General features: G+C 45.2%; 1 protein-coding gene across 1 annotated transcript in view; it reads right to left on the minus strand.

Annotated features, from left to right (window-relative positions):
* Positions 1-20205, minus strand: part of SMC4 (structural maintenance of chromosomes 4) — a 451201-nt gene that overhangs the window by 295611 nt on the left and 135385 nt on the right. The window contains exon 13 of the mRNA XM_069213253.1: positions 4195-4356. Within this exon, the coding sequence (XP_069069354.1) occupies positions 4195-4356 (162 nt within the window). The remainder of the gene's footprint in view (positions 1-4194; positions 4357-20205) is intronic.

Here is a 20205-nt window from a genome sequence, read left to right on the forward strand (position 1 = left end):
TTGATGCAACGACGACTACTCTTGATGTGTCGATCTTCAAGGACCACGCTTCTCTCTCTCTCTTTTTTTTTTTTAAGCTTTCGACAGGAACAGTTTAGCTTCTCTTTCCTTCAAAGCCCTCGGATTCATTCTCTGGCATGAAGAACATCCCTTAACATCGTGGTTGGAACTGAGACACCAAAGACAATCTTTGTGCAGGTCATAAACCGATATATGGCCTCCACACACTCTACACGGCTAAAAACCCAACTTCTTCAGCGGTGACACTAACACAACGGAAACTTCAACTAAGAAGCTGCCTCGAAAAAAAAAAACATTAGCGTTGAAGTTGCGGAAAAAAGGGAACAGCCGTCAGCACACAGGCGAGGGCTTATAGCTTCAATGACGTCAGACTGAGTAGAGTGTGGAGCCGTTCTACTGACACATCCTCTTGAAGAGCTAGAAAGAAAAGATTTCCGCTGAATGCTAGTGTATTGGGAGTATTCAAAAGGTGAGGCATCCACAGGTAGATGTAGCCATCAGAAATCCCTAGTTTCAGTGAAGCCATCATATAGCTGGGGAACTCGTATTGATCAGTGTGCAGCACAAGTACTTAAAATGGCTTCCCTGTTTACTTACTATGTCTAAGAATCGACAAAGACATAGTAGGGGCATATCTGCTCATGCAGCGATGTCCTCTTTTATAATATAATGCACCCTGCCACAGAGCTGTAAGGCCTGATGTACGGGTGACTTACAAATATTACAGGCAGTGTTAGGGGACATGGCACACAAACATGTGCCATGTTGCGTTTTCACTTTTTGACTACCTTGTCACGCAGTCTGTATAAGTTTGCTGCAGGGTCTCTGAAAGTGAAATTATGTGCTGCGGCTCTTAAAAGACCCTCTTTAGTACCCATGCCTTAGGTACAAGAGGTACAACTTACTAGGGACTTACAGATGTACTACAGGCCGGGTCACCTGGGGATCAAGTTACCAGTAGTCTTGTGTTTGGGAAGGAACACTGGCACTAGGGGCCTGGTTAGCAGGAACCCACTGCACTTCAGTCAATGTTGCATCAAAAACTAGGCAAAAAGTGTGAGGGCTTCAGCAACCAGCACACATATTCCAACAGAGTGGTACTTTGGGATTGTCTGCAGTAGGGCAAACAGGAAGTAATGAAAAAGTAGGAAGTGCTGGGCTTGAGAACCTTTACTCCATTACTCAGTGTCCCTACCCACCGGGTAGTGAACCTTCAAAAGCTGGTCTTTTCCCAGCCTTCCTCAGAACTATTTCTGACACACTGAACAACAGAAGAGGACTGGGTCTGCTGTCTAACCTGAAAGAAGCCCTGAAGGGCTGAAGCAATTAGTCCTTGTACCTAGCATAAAGAGGTCAACTCCAACTGTCAGTAGGCTGACCTATGCCGCTACAGGAACAGAAGCTACAACCGGGCTTTCCCTAAGGTGCTCAGGTGACCAGTGGCAACTGGACTTGGACTGGACTCTGCTGATGCCTTCTGCCTGATACTCTGAAAGTCTCTAAGTACCATCTTATTGAGGTCCTGAGAGCTTTAACAGGAGTACTCCTGTGGTTGTCTGGGCACCGAAAAAAAGTTTGGAAACTTTGACCTTCAGGTGGATCTGGAAGAAAGATCCCTCCAGCAGTTCCATGTGTCCAATTTTCAGCTTTATCCAGCTCAAGGCTCCAAGCAACTCTGAAAAAACAACTTGGTTTGTTGTGCTTTTTGGTGATATTGGCACTTATAATATTAAATATTATACAATTAATATATTTAGCCTCCTTTTTGGATTTTTGTAGTTTTGAGCCTTATATTATTCATACACGTCCTTTTTTTATGTTAAGTGTTTGTGGGGTTGTATAGTGTTTCATGTGACTTTTTCAAGTATGTATGAACTGCCTAAATACATTACCTTTGATTGAAGCAGGGCTGCTTTGTGTCATACCAACAGGTATTGGGCACATGGTTATTTGATTTGTGTGACATAGCAGGTGGTAGTTTAATCCTCTGAGGTGGACACTACTTTCCTACACTCATGAAAGGTAGGAATATAGTCTATGGATGATACAGGAGAAGATGTGACTGATGATTGTATAGGAAGCATGTGAATCACCTGTCAAACTAAAGCGACTTAGACATTGCCAGGTATCTCTGCCTTCATTTTTCTGAGGTGAGAGATGGAGACTAAGGTAGAGAAAGGAGATGGGTATCTTAGGTCCTTCCACCTAAGATGCTGTGGTCCTGGGACATCATTCTTGGTATAGAAAGCTACAGCACACACTCAAATGGAATGGTAAGTTTGAAATGCCTTCATGGTAGAGGACAAGGATCCACTGAGACAGAAGCTGGAAAATACTGAAAATGTCTTGAAAAGCTTTGTTTTCCTTTTCTTCAGTAACGGAGAGAGAGAAACTAGACAGAGAACTTTACAGCTGGTTATAATGAGATGCGAACCACAGAATTTAAAGATCTTAATGTGGCTCCCGAAACCACCAGAGATAGTGACAAAGAGGATGACATCGCCATCCTGCATCCACAACATCAATGGAGAAGATGGGATAGGGGAGCTTGTACGTTAGTGTCTCAAACGTTGAGGGCTATGGAGACTGACATTTAATGGTGCTTTCTTTTAGCCATGGATGGCAATATTATCAACACTTATTGATATGCTGTCACAGACACTCCACTCTTAGGCGACTCATGTCCTTCGTCTCTATGGCAGCAGCGTAGTTGAAGGTGCCCAACCCACTTGTAACAGCCAGCAGATCAACACCGAAGCGCTTAATGTCTTCAGCTTTGACAATGACTTCATTCATGATGTGAATGTTGTTTACCATTCAGTCTTCTGTGCTTGGAATTCCTCATTTGCAAATGCTTTTTTAGAAGCAGTCTTGATTCAAGAGTGTGCAAGATGAGTCGTCTTCAACCCTGCTCTTGTTTTACTCTTACTCCTCTCTCATATTCTGGAGAATCACTCCAAGTATTATACCCTTCCAGTCTTTCATTGTGACCTATACCTAAAAATGTTTGAGGGCAATCATTCACTGAAGGTGAAGACAGAGGGCTTAGCACACAGACCTTAATGTTGATCTGTAACCACCTTTTTTTTTCTTTCACAAGAGGGACACTTACCAAATAAAGGCTGCATCCTGAGTTTGGAAGAATTCCAGAGGCAGAAAAAAATATCACTTCACTCAGTTGCTGGGTTTAGAAGACCTCAAGTGAAAATGATTTTTTTTTTAAGGGGGACTGACAAATCTGTCAAGCAACAGAAGTGTAAAGCCTCAAATGCTGTAAGATTCTATCACAGGAGAGCCAGAAAAGAACTAAGGCAACTGCTAGTACAGTGGATAATGTGCAGGGAAAGATCTTGAAACTTTGAAGTGACTGGATTCCTTTTTCTCAGGTTTTAATGTATGTCTAGCAGTCAGCTTTTTTTTTTTTAGTTACCATTTTACACTTTTAAACCCCTTTGTAACACAATGCTGAAATGCAGTCTTAAAACGGGCTATTTATAATCATACAGACTATACTCTGGAAAATCACCACTGACAGGGCAATAAAGAGTGTTTATCATATGGGCACTAACACCCTGTGTTTATATTCAAGGCAATATGTTTATGGAAAACTGCTCTGTGGTTCACATATGCAGTGTGGAATTATTCAGTTGGCCATCAATAAAGATTCTATGATCGAGAAAGTAAAGTTCACATATTGCATTTATGCACAAGAGAGTAGCTTACTGATTTGGAAAATGTTTCAACTATCACTACAATAATACAAGTAAATGCCTAATTCATTTTTATACTGCAAGAAGTAGCAAAGGTGGCTTGTCTGCAACTACATTTTTTGTGGTAAATGGGTTTAAAACACAGAAAGCTCTGCCTTTAGAAAAACAGATTTTAAAATATTTTTTAAATTCTAGTTCCCCAGAATCCCACAAACAGGCAAGTGGAGATACAGTATATTTACGAACATCAATGCTCACATGAAGCTACCCCATTTTAGGAGGTATCATGGAAAGCTGTAAGAAAACAACCACTCAACTGCTAACCAGTAACTCAGCAATTCAGTGTTCAGTGTTGCAATAACTAAAGACATTTAAATATACAATATAGTATTTCAATCCTGATGGTTAAAGGCCAAAGTGTTAATAAAAGGTACAGGATAGCAGGTACTTCAAGCATATTTACCTTGTCTAAGCCTATAAATGTTGCTACTCCAATATTCTGCCTCTTCAAAAAATTAACACACTCTTGAGCTGTGTCAATAGTATCGACAACAATGTGATCCAAGGCACCGCATGATGAAGAGATGGCTACATCAAATTTCTCATCAATAGCTCCCAAGTCACCCTGATAAGACAAACATTAAGACATATTAAAATATGGTTCATCACAAATATCTAAACAAGGTTAATTGGAAAAAATATATTTTTTTAAATTACAATATTTTACCTTTTAAAAAGAATCCTCAATATTAGAAATCCACCAGTTATTTCTAACGTGGTCCTCCAATGTCAACCTCTACAGTGAAGTATTTTGCTCCCTTAAACAGAAGTACTTTTGTGCTTCTTTATTTAACATGGACCCATAACACAACACCTGCACAGTGCCAGAGTTTTTTTTAAGGTCCTGTGCATTATGCACATAACATTTTGTAACATTTCTTCCAACAATTGTGGTGGAAATAGGTTTGAAACACATGGGTGAACGATGAACCTGTGAAAATACAGACTTCTGAAAACTAAACAAAAATTCAAATTCCGAAATGGGCCATTTGGTTAGATTGCCCGGGGCTTACACAAAAACTAATTAGTTGAAATCAAAGATAATGTAAAAAACATACAATAGGATAAAATAGAGATAGCACACATTTATCTATAATGTGTTGCGTGTAGAAAAGTGCTTTTCTTTGTATAATCACCCCACCCCCTAAATTCAAGTAACTATAACCCGCTCCCTAAGGTAACGAGCTCTCACCAAGCACAGATTTCTTCTCAATAATTTAATTGCAAATGTTGCAATGAGGATATCAAAGATGCCACACAAGATCAGTGATATAATATGAGTAATTAGCTGTGTATGGTGAAGGCGCGAGTTAGAGTTATTTGAAAGAACTCAATAACTGCTGAGTTTCTATGATTTTGTAAGAGTAAATTCAGAATCTAACTATAACGTATAATGAAAGTGAATTTCTATGGTTTTATTTTTTTAAATCCAAAGCCATTTTAATTACTATACGTTATTCCAACCCCAACTGCAGGGGTTGGTCACAAGGGCAGGCCTGCATTCATGCCTGGCAGCCAAGCCTGTATCACCACTAAACTCTGCACCATGCACAGCCAAAGGCCATGCGCAGCACAGGTAGACCTCAGGGCGTGTCTATTTCAGTAGATCTGTGAGTGGGTGCGTCTGAGTGGGAGTGGGCGTCTAAATGCATGTGAGTGAATAAATTAGTGTATGAATGAGTGTTTTTCTTTAAAAAAAAAATCATATTTGTGAATATTTTGCAAATAATGCTTGAAATTTGCGACTTTCACGCATGGTGAGGCAAAATTATTTTAAACCCCTAATCTGCCACTAAACACACATATAAATCACAACCCTAGGGTCAGAGTATCTTCACCCTGGCCGTTTCTGCCACTTTCAATTAAGATTTTCACTCCAGGGACAGTGTCGTGTGAAATAGAATGGCAGCCGCAACTTTCTAGTCAGGCTGCAGTCAGCCAATTACAGCACTTCTTTTCGCACGTGCATTCATGAAATAATTGTGAGTCCGCCAGGGCTTGAAGATATCTACATTTATTTTCCCTTTAATATCTCCAAAACTACAGAATGGACGTACCCCAAATAAGCAAAAAACACAATTTTCATACCAAAAGCTAACTTTCTGCCAAATTTGGTACAATTCCGTCCAGCAGTTTGGGCTGTTGTCATGTCTAAAGTTCCCATGGAAATTAACAAGGGAAACGCAACTTTGCTATCAATGAGCTCAAGATTCTCAGTTTAAGAATTGTGGTGAGTTGTGCAACTCATTTGAGGTTACCCGTACAATCAATTGGAGGATGAAGTTGCTAAGAGACTTGCCATCTAAGGGTCTGTGTCTGGGATGCATTGCGCAGCCGTGGTTCTGATGAGGCTTCGAAGTTGATGCTGAGTTAGCACACTGGAAGAATCCCCACAGCAGAGGCGATGTGTTGGTTGCGACATGCAGCAGAGGAGATGCGTCAGTTCTGCTGGATTCATAGATAGACTGGCAGAGGACCTTAAGGCCCACTTCCAAGGGTCCATAAGTGGGGTTGCACCACTTGGCAGGGTATAACTCACAGTTGCCGTGTCCAGGATCCTGGTTACAAGAGTCTAGTCCATGAAGTCACTCTGGTGGTCCTGGGTTCAGGTTGCAAGTCCATTCCTTTTCACCAAGATATGAGGGTAGCAGTTCAGCAGGACTGTAATCCACCAGAGTGGCAGTCCTTTCCACAGCACAGCAGTCAAACTTCCTGGCAAAGGGTTCAATATTTATACCTGGTGCCTTCTTTGACATGGGAGAAACTTCTAGAGGATCCCCCTAAAATGCTCAAATTTAAGTGTTAATGCAATCCTTTGTGTGAAGGCAGGAAACACTGGTAAGTCTGGTTGTGCATATATCTGCCCTCTCTTCCTGCCTGTGATGGCCCTCCCAGGCACACTTTAGTTCTCTTGTGTGTGGCTGTCCATGCGGAATACACAAATACCAAATGCCAACTACTCCCAGTCATATGACCCAAAGTCAGACTGCAAACACTGAATAGCTGAGGCAGGAAAATGTTAACTTTTTTCAAGTGGCATTTTCAACACTGTAATCACAAATCTGACTTCACCGTAAAAGGGGAATTTTTATTACATTTCCAAAGATGCCAAATATTAACTGTTTACCTTTTACCATTTGGAAGTTGTCCTTATTAAATGTAATAAGGTACCTCCAATGGTTTTCTATGGGAGAGGAAGGCCTTGAAATTGTGAACAATGAATGTAAGTTTTTCACTACCAGGCGATATGAAAAATTACATGTCCTACTTTTCAAATACATTGACCCTGCCCCATGCACTGTTTAGGGCCTACCCTGGGGGTGCTATATGTTTTAAAAAGTCAAGTTTGAGCCTAGCAAAAATGTTGCCAGGTCAAAACAACAGTTTAAAACTACACACAGAGTTTTAAACTGACGTTTTGACCTGGCAACATTTTTGCCAGGCTCAACCCTGGCTTCTTAAAAAAATGGTAGGCCCGAGACAGGTAGATTTGCAAGGCTTTTTAAGTGGATGGTCTAACAAAGCTGCAGGCCCACTAGTAGCATTTAATTTACAGACCCTGGGGGTATGTGTAGTGCCACTTTACAAGGGACTTATAATAAATTCATTATACCAATTGTAACAAGCCAATATTATGTTTTAATGAGTGAGTGAACTCATTCTTGCACTGTTTAGCAGTGGTAAAGTGCACAGAGTCCTAAGGATAACAAAATCTGGATCAGAAAAATATGGAAGAGTAAGACAAAATGTTTAAGGAAAGACCACCCTAAAGCAGAACGGTCTAAGTCAATGTTCACTCACTTTTCATAATAAAAAGAGGGCACCTTTTTGAGAGCTGGGCCTAGCATCTGACAAGAAAAACCTCAAAATGCCATATAGAGACATCAAATTTTCACCATCAAAGTCTGCCTATTTTGGTGATGTTGGTAGCAGTGGTATATGGGCATGGGCTCAGCAGCACCAAAGGAAACCAACAAAGGCCCAGATGTTTCTGAAAACTAGACCTTAGGGTAGCATTGCCATCGTGGATCCCTATGTTTTCTTACCCAGATTTAACTGCATACCTCAAACTTTGGCTAAAATCATAACTTTTCCACATCCATTAGTAAGGATAGGTACCGCATTCGGCCAGGACCCATAGAATACCTACAACCCAGCATCCCCAAATTTGTTCTGATAAAAATGGTACCGCATTTGCACCACTGCGCCTAGTACCAGATACAGGAATGGATAAAAACAGTTACCATATTAAGTCAATGTGGCCTTCGCGTGGTCCCTGGTTTGGTCTGTTCCAAAGTCCTAGCCAAACAAGTGCTGTACCATTATTCATCAGAGAAATTTGGGAACGCTGGGTGGTAGAATACTATGGCTCACCTCAGATTCCAGAACATTTTCTCAGAAAAGTGAGGAAAATAAATAATTTGCTGGTTTCTAGAGCTCTAATCCCCCCGGTATTTTATTTTTATTACTGGGGCAGGCTGTGGGGACACCCCTCAAATCTTGGGGCAGGGCCGAGAAACTATTGGGAATAGCAAGATGCCTGTGCAGCCTGTTCTACCCTATTCTTTTTAAATTAACTCTGGTGCTAGTGGCCTTTGTGGCTCCCCGAGCAGTAGGGGGGCAAAAAGGGGTAAACATGAGCACAGGGTCTCTTGCGCCCATTTTGGAGGGGCTACTATTTAAAAAAAAAAAAAAAAAGTTGTGTAAGGAATACTTGCACTGATCTCAGCTGCTGGCAAATGCTTGGGCAGCATTCCAGATCATCATTTTTCTGACTGTGCAATCTACACCAAAACCCACCAGCCCTAGCAGTCTGGTGAGTGGATTTCTGTTTAGGGATTGCAGTCCTAGTATAATCCCCAAGCAGGAATAGACTTGACTGGGAAACATATGGAAAGTAAACATTGCTTACATTCAGTTGTTGAGGATTCTTTAATGTTTGCTACAACACTCTTTGCCATTGTATATTACCAGATTAATCAACACTCTTATGGCATTTAAAATACTTTGGGTTTTATAATAAAGCAAAAGAATTTTGCTGTCATTTTCTATGAGGAACAAATGCAAGAACATGTAGTTGAATGTACCTCTAATGTACTTTATACAATTTACGTCGCAAAGCATTTTTGCTATTCGGTGAATCAGTTCAAAGCTCATGTGACTTATCGTTACAATGTACACTATTTTAAATAATGCAAGTATTGCAATGGGAGCAAGACCAACCTTTCAGCAGTCAGCCACATGGCTTCTAGTGATTTGCAGATTGTTAGCTGCCAGAGAATGCTGGGTTTTGTATCGCAGGCCAGGTCAACCAAAATACAGGAACACAGGCAATACAAAGTCCTCTTTCCTGGATGATATTAATATTGTATCTATTTTCCAGAATTTATTAAATATTTCTTGGATTGAAATGTCAAATGAAGTTTTACCTCACCTAGGTAAGTATGACACTTAATTGAAGGTAGAACTGGTACAACATTAAATGAAAAGAAACTAAGAAGAGGGTTAAGAAAAGCCACTGCGGAGACCAATCTATGATTTGGACTGCCTAGCACTACCTGGTAACAAAACTACACAACAGGTTTGAAAGATGTGTGTGAAACCCTTTGATGATATTTTTCAAATGTGTCCTCCTTGGGTTCAGTAATTAGGCATAGATTCACTTTTTTCTCCCTAAAGCCCTTAATTGACACATTTATTGTGAACGTCAGCTGAAGGCTACATACCACATTCACCTTTACAATATCCGCCATAATTTCAACTAGTCTTTAGCAGGACGTACCTCACGAACATTTTTCCCCAGACATCACCTTGAACACAGTGAGGTAGAATTAATAGAGCTTAACGCAGAGAAGCTGGTGGCTCAGATTTCATTTTATACTTTCTTGCTGTCCAGGCCAATAGTCAATTACAGGCAAACCGTGAGACTAGCAGGAAAAACACTGTCAGAAATGAAAGGCAGCTTGATAAAAACAGCGAGGCCAGTCTTTTTTCTACATAAAAATAAGCCATGGTAGGAGATGAATATGTTTCAATGTCTGCTGCAAAGGACAAAGCAGTCTTTCACGCTAGACTATAATAAACCGAGTTAGTTAAGATTAAGATGTCAAAGGATGAGAGCCTGAAGACAACCCTACCCTATACATTTCTCCACTCATCTGGATCAGCAAAACCTACCTCTGGAACCACCTCTTCACATGCACAGTGTAAGGAAATTCCTCCTGGGCATGGTTGCCCCCTGACTTTTTGCCTTTGCTGATGCTATGTTTACAATTGAAAGTGTGCTGAGGCCTGCTAACCAGGCCCCAGCACCAGTGTTCTTTCCCTAACCTGTACTTTTGTATCCACAATTGGCAGACCCTGGCATCCAGATAAGTCCCTTGTAACTGGTACTTCTAGTACCAAGGGCCCTGATGCCAAGGAAGGTCTCTAAGGGCTGCAGCATGTCTTATGCCACCCTGGAGACCTCTCACTCAGCACAGACACACTGCTTGCCAGCTTGTGTGTGCTAGTGAGGACAAAACAAGTAAGTCGACATGGCACTCCCCTCAGGGTGCCATGCCAGCCTCTCACTGCCTATGCAGTATAGGTAAGACACCCCTCTAGCAGGCCTTACAGCCCTAAGGCAGGGTGCACTATACCATAGGTGAGGGTACCAGTGCATGAGCATGGTACCCCTACAGTGTCTAAACAAAACCTTAGACATTGTAAGTGCAGGGTAGCCATAAGAGTATATGGTCTGGGAGTTTGTCAAACACGAACTCCACAGCACCATAATGGCTACACTGAAAACTGGGAAGTTTGGTATCAAACTTCTCAGCACAATAAATGCACACTGATGCCAGTGTACATTTTATTGCAAAATACACCCCAGAGGGCACCTTAGAGGTGCCCCCTGAAACTTAACCGACTGTCTGTGTAGGCTGACTAGTTCCAGCAGCCTGCCACACTAGAGACATGTTGCTGGCCCCATGGGGAGAGTGCCTTTGTCACTCTGAGGCCAGTAACAAAGCCTGCACTGGGTGGAGATGCTAACACCTCCCCCAGGCAGGAGCTGTGACACCTGGCGGTGAGCCTCAAAGGCTCACCCCTTTGTCACAGCCCAGCAGGGCACTCCAGCTTAGTGGAGTTGCCCGCCCCCTCCGGCCACGGCCCCCACTTTTGGCGGTAAGGCTGGCGGGAACAAAGAAAGCAACAAGGAGGCGTCACTGGCCAGTCAGGAAAGCCCCTAAGGTGTCCTGAGCTGAGGTGACTAACTTTTAGAAATCCTCCATCTTGCAGATGGAGGATTCCCCCAATAGGGTTAGGATTGTGACCCCCTCCCCTTGGGAGGAGGCACAAAGAGGGTGTACCCACCCTCAGGGCTAGTAGCCATTGGCTACTAACCCCCCAGACCTAAACACGCCCTTAAATTTAGTATTTAAGGGCTACCCTGAACCCTAGAAAATTAGATTCCTGCAACAACAACAAGAAGGACTGCCCAGCTGAAAACCCCTGCAGAGGAAGACCAGAAGACAACAACTGCCTTGGCTCCAGAAACTCACCGGCCTGTCTCCTGCCTTCCAAAGAACTCTGCTCCAGCGACGCCTTCCAAAGGGACCAGCGACCTCTGAATCCTCTGAGGACTGCCCTGCTTCAACGACGACAAGAAACTCCCGAGGACAGCGTACCTGCTCCAAAAAGACTGCAACTTTATCCAAAGGAGCAGCTTTAAAGAACCCTGCAATCTCCCCGCAAGAAGCGTGAGACTTGCAACACTGCACCCGGCGACCCCGACTCGGCTGGTGGAGAACCAACACCTCAGGGAGGACCCCCGGACTACTCTACGACTGTGAGTACCAAAACCTGTCCCCCCTGAGCCCCCACAGCGCCGCCTGCAGAGGGAATCCCGAGGCTTCCCCTGACCGCGACTCTCTGAAACCTAAGTCCCGACGCCTGGAAAAGACCCTGCACCCGCAGCCCCCAGGACCAAAAGGACCGGACTTTCACTGCAGAAGTGACCCCCAGGAGTCCCTCTCCCTTGCGCAAGTGGAGGTTTCCCCGAGGAAACCCCCCCCTTGCCTGCCTGCAGCGCTGAAGAGATCCCTTGATCTCTCATTGACTTCCATTGCGAACCCGACGCTTGTTCTAACACTGCACCCGGCCGCCCCCGCGCCGCTGAGGGTGAAATTTCTGTGTGGGCTTGTGTCCCCCCCCGGTGCCCTACAAAACCCCCCTGGTCTGCCCTCCGAAGACGCGGGTACTTACCTGCTGGCAGACTGGAACCGGAGCACCCCCTTTTCTCCATTGAAGCCTATGCGTTTTGGGCACCACTTTGAACTCTGCACCTGACCGGCCCTGAGCTGCTGGTGTGGTAACTTTGGGGTTGCTCTGAACCCCCAACGGTGGGCTACCTTGGACCAAGAACTGAACCCTGTAAGTGTCTTACTTACCTGGTAAAACTAACAAAAACTTACCTCCCCCAGGAACTGTGAAAATTGCACAAAGTGTCCACTTTTAAAATCGTTATTGGTGAATAACTTGAAAAGTATACATGCAATTGAAATGATTCAAAGTTCCTAATGTACTTACCTGCAATACCTTTCAAACAAGATATTACATGTTAAATTTGAACCTGTGGTTCTTAAAATAAACTAAGAAAAGATATTTTTCTATACAAAACCTATTGGCTGGATTTGTCTCTGAGTGTGTGTACCTCATTTATTGTCTATGTGTATGTACAACAAATGCTTAACACTACTCCTTGGATAAGCCTACTGCTCGACCACACTACCACAAAATAGAGCATTAGTATTATCTATTTTTACCACTATTTTACCTCTAAGGGGAACCCTTGGACTCTGTGCATGCTATTCCTTACTTTGAAATAGCACATACAGAGCCAACTTCCTACAGACACTGTAAATCATCCGTGTGGAAGGGCCTTCAGCCCAAGGGCAAAGTGCATGCCCATAAGTGTGAGGGTACCCTTGCACGCTCATGGTACCCCTACAAACCCCGGACTCCATCCCTTGGGCTTTCTAAGTGCAGGGATAGCCATCTTAAGGTTTGTAGTGGACACTGGTCAACACGAGTGGTCCAACTGCACAATGGCCTCTCTGAAGCTAGGCATGTTTGTATCAAACATGTTGGAATCATGCAACTACACTGATGCTAGTTGCATGATCCCCTATACTCTTGGGGGTTCCTTAGAGGCCACCAAAGTTCTGCCTGTGAAGCCTTATGGGGTCTTGCTACCGGCCCATGCTGCTTCCAACCCCAGACACTGTTCTGCCCTCCTGCTGATGAGTCTGGCTCAGGCAGAACAAAGGATTTCCTGCAACTGAGAGATGTGAGCACCTCCCCCTGTGTATTAGGTGTCTAAGGGCTGGGGTGGCTTCTGACCATCACCAGCTTGATTTGAAGGGCACAATGTAGGAGGCTGGCCCGGCTTATAGTGGGTACCTTGTGGTACTTACTCCTTGTACCAGGTCCAGTTATCCCTTATTAGTAGAATAGATGTGTTCTAGCAGCTTAGGCTGATAGAGGTAGCTATAGCAGAGCAGCTTAGGCTGAACTAGGAGACATGCAAAGCTCCTACTATACCACTAATATCACTTAGCACTATTTCATAAGAAAACACAATTCTCAGAGTTACTCAAAATAAAAGGTACTTTATTTTAGTGACAATATGCCAAAAGTATCTCAGAGGATATACTCCCTTAGGAGGTAAGTAATATACACAAACTTTTGCTTACCTGATTTTGGTTTGTGTGTGTATAGTTAGAAAAGTAGTGCAAACAATGTAGAACACAACAGAATGCAATAGGGAGAATTAGGCCTAGGAGCAACACAAACCATATACTCCAAAAGTGGAATGCGAACCACAAATGGACCCCAGGCCTAATGTAGTGTGTAGAGGGTCGCTGGGAGTGTAAGAAAACACTAAGGGTGACCAAGATACCCCACCCCAAGACCCTGAAAAGTAGGAGTAAAGTTACCCTACTACCCCAGAAAGGCAGTAAAGTCGAGATAGGGGATTCTGCAAGGACAACAACTGACTGCAAAGCACTGAAGACAGATTCCAGGACCTGAGAAGGAAGGGGATCAAGTCCAAGAGTCACGCTAGTGTTTCTAGGGGGGGGGGGGGGGGGGGGGGGGGGGCAGGAGCCCACCAAACCACAGATGAAGGTGCAAAAGGGCTGCCTCTGGGTGGAAGAAGCCGAAGATTCTGCAACAGCGATAGGTGCCAGGCACTTCTCCTTTGGTCAGAAGATGTCCCATGGCGAGCTGGAGGATGCAGAGTTGTTTCCACGCAGAAAGACCACAAACAAGCCTTGCTAGCTACAAGAGTCGCGGTTGAGGATTTTGGGTGCTGCTAGGGCCCAGGAAGGACCAGCAAGTCGCCCCTTGGAGGAGGAGACAGAGGGGGCGCTCAGCAACAAAGGCCCACGCAGAAGCAGGCAGCACCCACAGAAGCACCTGAACAAGCACTTAAAAGATCTGAGGACGACGGTCGACTCAGAGCAACAAAAGAGGGTCCCACGACTGCGGAGTCCAACTCAGTGGGTTGGGCAATGCAGGACAGAGTGCTGGGGACTTGAGCTAGGCTGTGCACAAAGGAAGTCTTGCAAAAGTGCACAGAAGCCCGAGCAGCTGCAGTTCACGCAGTACACCGATTACTGGCTGGCATGGGGATACAAGGACTTTCCTCCACCAAATACAGACAGAAGGGCCACTGGGCTGTCAAAGACACTTGGAACCAGCTCCTGTGTTCCAGGGACCATGCTCATCAGGATGAGAGGGGACCCAGAGGACCGGTGATGCAGAGGTTTGGTGCCTGCGTTAGCAGGGGGAAGATTCCGTCGACCCACAGGAGATTTCTTCTTGGCTTCCATTGCAGGATGAAGGCAGACAGCCCTCAGAACATGCACCACCAGGAAACAGTCAAGCAAGCCGGCAGGATGAGGCGCTACAATGTTGCTGGTAGTCTTCTTGCTACTTTGTTGCGGTTATGCAGGCGTCCTGGAGCAGTTAGCGGTCGATCCTTGGCAGAAGTCGAAGAGGGAAGTGCAGAGGAACTCTGGTGAGCTCTAGCATTCGTTATCTGGTGAGATACCCACAGGAGAGACCCTAAATAGCCCAGAGAGGAGGATTGCCTACAGAGAAAGGTAAGCACCTATCAGGAGGGGTCTTTGACGTCACCTGCTGGCACTGGCCACTCAGAGCTGTCCATTGTGCCCTCACACCTCTGCATCCAAGATGGCAGAGGTCTGGGACACACTGGAGGCGCTCTGGGCACCTCCCCTGGGAGGTGCTGGTCAGGGGAGTGGTCACTCCCCTTTCCTTTGGCCAGTTTTGCGCCAGAGCAGGGCTGGGGGGATCCCTGAACTGGTGTAGACTGGCTTATGCAAGGAGGGCACCATCTGTGCCCTTCAAAGCATTTCCAGAGGCCAGGAGAGGCTACTCCTCCCAGGCCCTTCACACCTATTTCCAACGGGAGAGGGTGTAACACCCTCTCTCAGAGGAAATCCTCTGTTCTGCCTTCCTGGGACCAGGCTGCCCAGGCCCCAGGGGGGCAGAAACCTGTCTGAGGTGCTGGCAGTAGCGGTAGCTGCAGAGGAGACCCCGGAAAGCTAGTTTGGCAGTACCCAAGCTCTAGGCTGGAAACCAGAGGATGCATGGAATTGTCCCAATACCAGAATGGTATTGGGGTGACAATTCCATGATCCTAGACATGTTACATGGCCATGTTCGAAGTTTCCATTGTGACGTATTGACCTATATGTAGTGCACGCATGTAATGGTGTCGCCGCACTCAAAGTCCGGGGAATTTGCCCTGAACAATGTGGGGGTACCTTGGCTAGTGCCAGGGTGCCCACACACTAAGTAACTTTGCACCTAACCTTCACTAAGTGAGGGTTAGACATATAGGTGACTTATACGTTACTTAAGTGCAGTGTAAAATTGTATTTCACTCAGGCTGCAGTGGCAGTCCTGTGTAAGAATTGTCTGAGCTCCCTATGGGTGGCAAAAGAAATGCTGCAGCCCATAGGGATCTCCTGGAACCCAAATACCCTGGGTACCTAGGTACCATATACTAGGGAATTATATGGGTGTTCCAGTGTGCCAATAAGAATTGGTAAGATTAGTCACTAGCCAACAGGGACAATTTTAAAAGCAGAGAGCATAAACACGGAGTTTCTGGTTAGCAGAGCCTCAGTGATACAGTTAGGCACCACACAGGGAACACATAGGACACAAACTTATGAGCACTGGGGTCCTGGCTAGCAGGATCCCAGTGACACATAATCGAACACACTGACAACATAGGGTTTCCACTATGAGCACTGGGCCCTGGCTAGCAGGATCCCAGTGAGACAGTAAAAACACCCTGACATATACTCACAAACAGGCCAAAAGTGGGGCTAACAAGGCTAGAAAGAGGCTACCTCCCTACACACATTTACCACCCTCCTTGCATAATCCGGTTTGCACCAGTTCAGGAACCCCCAGTTCCCGCACTGGTGTGAACTGTACAAAGGACAGGGGAGTGACCACCCCGCCAAGCTCCTCCCTTAGGGAGGTGGACAGAGCTGTACCAGGTGGCCACTTGATCCTGTCATCTTGAAAATAAGATTCTCAGATTCGTTGGGCAAAACTTTACAAGGAACTCTGCAGACATCATCTGCTCCTGGCCTCTGGAACGGCTGCTGATCTGGTTTGGAATCAAAACACCTGCTTCAGGTGGGAAGGCTCCCAATGCAACATTGTTTCTCAATTTCCTGCAAAAAGTCTGCATTATCCAAGGCTTTGCATCCTCTAGGGTCACACAGACACTGTTGGCAACTGGAAGCAGGAAGGAATCTGCCTTGGCGTAAAGGAGTCACTCTGCTGCATCCGCAGGCACCTCAAGACAATGTCGACCAGCTGTTGGGGTCTGCTGTTCCATGGACCTCGAAAGGCTCTGAATCACAGGTGGTGGGTATGTGGCTTCCTCACCGTCCTGCTTGTCTGACTGTGGGACTGTGGGCCCCTGATCCTGCCACTGGACTGGAGCCCCTGTGCACCGCGACTGTTGACCTTGCCAAGGCTTGTTGAATCTTACTCTGGGAGATCTTCAGGTGCCAAGTATCCCCAGACTCCAGTACTCTGCAACTCGAAGATCAACCCCTGTCCTGCAACTCTTGCGACAATGGACTTTCTATTTTGTTGTGCTGACCAAACTGCTGGCCTTACTGTGCGCAGAGGGGCCAGCCCTGATTCCCCCTCGAGGGTAGAGTCCCCTGGACTGTGCAGGTCCCCAAACCTCTGCATACACATCTTCAGCTCCAGCTTGCATTTGCTAGTGTTTGTTGTAACCTGGCTGGTCACTGATCCTCCTGCAATCCAGTGACAGTTAAGAGACAGCTCGTAGGCGACTCCTAGGATCTTCTGCTGCTCCTGGACCCTGCAAGATGGACTTCTTCCTCCACCAGCTTGCAGGAACTTCACCTCTCGGAGGACGGGCATTACCCACCGCACCACCTGGGCACCTCCAATGATGCTGGACTCTGTACCTTTCCTTTTCAGGTCCTCCACCTCCGGAATCTATCCCTGGGTTTCACAGGCCTGGTCCATGGTTGCGACAGTAGCTGGACAATCCAAGGCTTCCACAAACTTCAGACCGAGTCCCTTCTCCCCTCTTCATCTGTGGCCCACTGTAGTTACTCCCGTCTTCTGGGTATCCTCAGGTGGGGGCACTTCCCAACCTTCCTTTTGTTTGTTGGTTTACTCGGGGTCCACTGGGAAGGGTCCTGAAACACACTAACTCCAACCACTACTTTCCTGTCTCCAACCACTACTTTACTGTGTTAGTCTATGGGACGGACAGGGTGGATAACCACTCGGCACCTGGTCGCTGGGGACTCTTACCTCTTGTGTTTTCATCTACCCATGACCCCTAGCTTACTACCACACTTGCTTTGGTTGGGTTCACTACTTGCTATTACACTACTTTAGTATATGGTAGGACCTTGATTGGGAGGCAGCCTTAATGCATCCGAATGAAGTGGCAATTAAATCCAAATTAAAACTCATTTAACTAAAAAATCTACACTGGGTCTACTTTGACGGTGTGAGACTCCACAAAATCGGGAGGGCTGTGTCCCCAGTGTCTTCAAGGTATAGGGAGACAAGGGGAGACTTCTTCCATACCTTGGGGACCTGCCCGATCTTAAACACCTGCTGGGACACAGTATACAGGAATTGGGCAGGGTTGTGGGCCATACTCCGAGGACCCCAAATATGCACTGTTGTGTATACCTAATGATGTTGATATCCCTCAGACAAAGCTAATTTTCTGTAAACTGGAACTCATAGTAGCCAAGAGATGTGGCAAAGCACTGGGGAGCCCCTGAACTGACAACCATAATGGAATGGAGAAAGGGAATAGAATGCTATATGGCTGTGGAGGTCACTTACCAAATGAGGGGGTGCCCATGTAAGCTACGTAAGGGTAAGGTCTGGGGTGGGTGGATTGACATTGCTGATGAGGAAGTTGAGTCTCCACACAGATAGGTCTGATGTCTTGTCTATTTCGTATGATTATAACAAACTAAGATCTCTCACACCACTACTTGCTCCCACTATATACTGAAATATGTAATGTATTGTGCCTGTACTGAATACTCCTGTGATGTTTAGGTTTACATGCCTATTATGGGTACATGTTTGTGCCCACTTGTATTATTGCTACCTTTCAAAAATCAAATAAAATATCTCACAAACAAGCATTTGCAATGCAATGGGTCTCACGTTTGCTTGAGTTCAAGCTATTAGTGTTGTAAATTCCTAACTGGTCTTTTCTTGCCACATAAATTGAAAATGAAAAGTAAAACAGTTGACATAAGCGAGCAGAGACAAAGCTCCATGGCTGCCATGAGCGTGAAGGAGGGACACAAAAGCAAAATAATTCTGCTCAAGGTAAAACTTATTGGCAATCGTGCAATTAGCCAAGTGACAGGGTCGGTGTCCAAGGCAGTAACAAAACCACCCCAAGGAGTGACAAACGTAAAGCATTACCAATGATAAAGGATTTTTGAAAGGCAATCCCACAAACAAGTTAAAGTAATAGGCGACAGATCAATGCACTTGCTCGCTCGACCTGAAAATAAGAACACACTTGTCAATTTGTTGGTGTGCACATGCGTGGCACAAGTGCCTACAAAATGAGTCAGGAGGCCGTGTCACAGAGCCTTTTTCTAGCAATGCTGCACAATATCCCTAAAAAGCATTGACAAAACCAATAGTTCCCAGACAAGCGTTTTTGGTTTTTGCCAATGCTTGTTTTTATTTTGATGAGTAACCAGGGGAACTTTTACCTCACGCACAGTGCCTGTATGGCAATACACACTTTCAAGCGCTGTTTACAACTCTTAGCTACCCCTTTTTTGGCCTTTTCCCTTCACCCACCGATACGAAAGGGCAGCGGAGTGAGCGCCAGCTACGAGGCTCAGCGCTTTTGCCGACAGAGTACAGGATGACAGGAGAGTTTTTAATTTATCTGATGTCAATAAATTAAATAGCGTTCAGTAAAATGACGCAGCACTTATTTACAGAACCACAACGCAGCACAACTGGTGACCACTTTACTGGCTTTGGAACTAAGAGGCCTTTGTTTCAGCCCTGGCATGTCCACTTGATCACCTTGTGTGATCTTGACAATATAACCATCCTCCATGGGCTCCCATTCAAGACATTGGCGAGTGAATGTCAGGTCTAAAAAACTGCCTAAATACGGATACTCGACCTTTATAATTGCTTCAAATTTTGCATTGCATGTATTAACGAGCAAAAACAAAAGAAAACACGAAAAGAAACTGAGAAAAGACAATTTAGCAAAATAAATTAAGTTAGCTTTAAAAAATAAAACTTTGCAATTTTCTGCCTGCTGGGCACTTTTTTGCCAGTCACAAGGCGCCTGTTTGCAGGGCACTAGAAGTTAAAAACAACAAATAGTACCTCGATCACATCAAGAGCAGCAGAGTGGCACTAAATTATGTTGCATCAATTAGTGCTTGATCCCTGCTCCACACAGAAAAGTCAGTGATGCCAGACATGCCTTGACAAATTACGAGGCGGTAAAGAAGAGTGCCACGCCAAACAAATGGTGAGCGACAGGCGAGCTCCAAGCCCTGTCCTGAACACAGCAGAATCTCGCAGGTGCATGCGCTTGCAGACTTGACCCTAAGAAAAGATTATGGCTTGATAAAAGCTTGCTAACGGGGAGAACCCTAACTGAAGTAAGCACCACTGATATTTTTAGGTCGAGCGTTAGCATTCGACCTGGTGTATAATTATACTGTGGGTTAAAGCAATTTCATTTGTCGTTGCCATGTCCTTTAGAAATTCTTGCTCGCTAGTGGTCAGTTCTGCCTTCTTCTCCCTCCTTTTC

This window comes from Pleurodeles waltl, chromosome 11 (genome assembly GCF_031143425.1).
Source record: "Pleurodeles waltl isolate 20211129_DDA chromosome 11, aPleWal1.hap1.20221129, whole genome shotgun sequence".
Lineage (NCBI taxonomy): Eukaryota > Metazoa > Chordata > Amphibia > Caudata > Salamandridae > Pleurodeles > Pleurodeles waltl.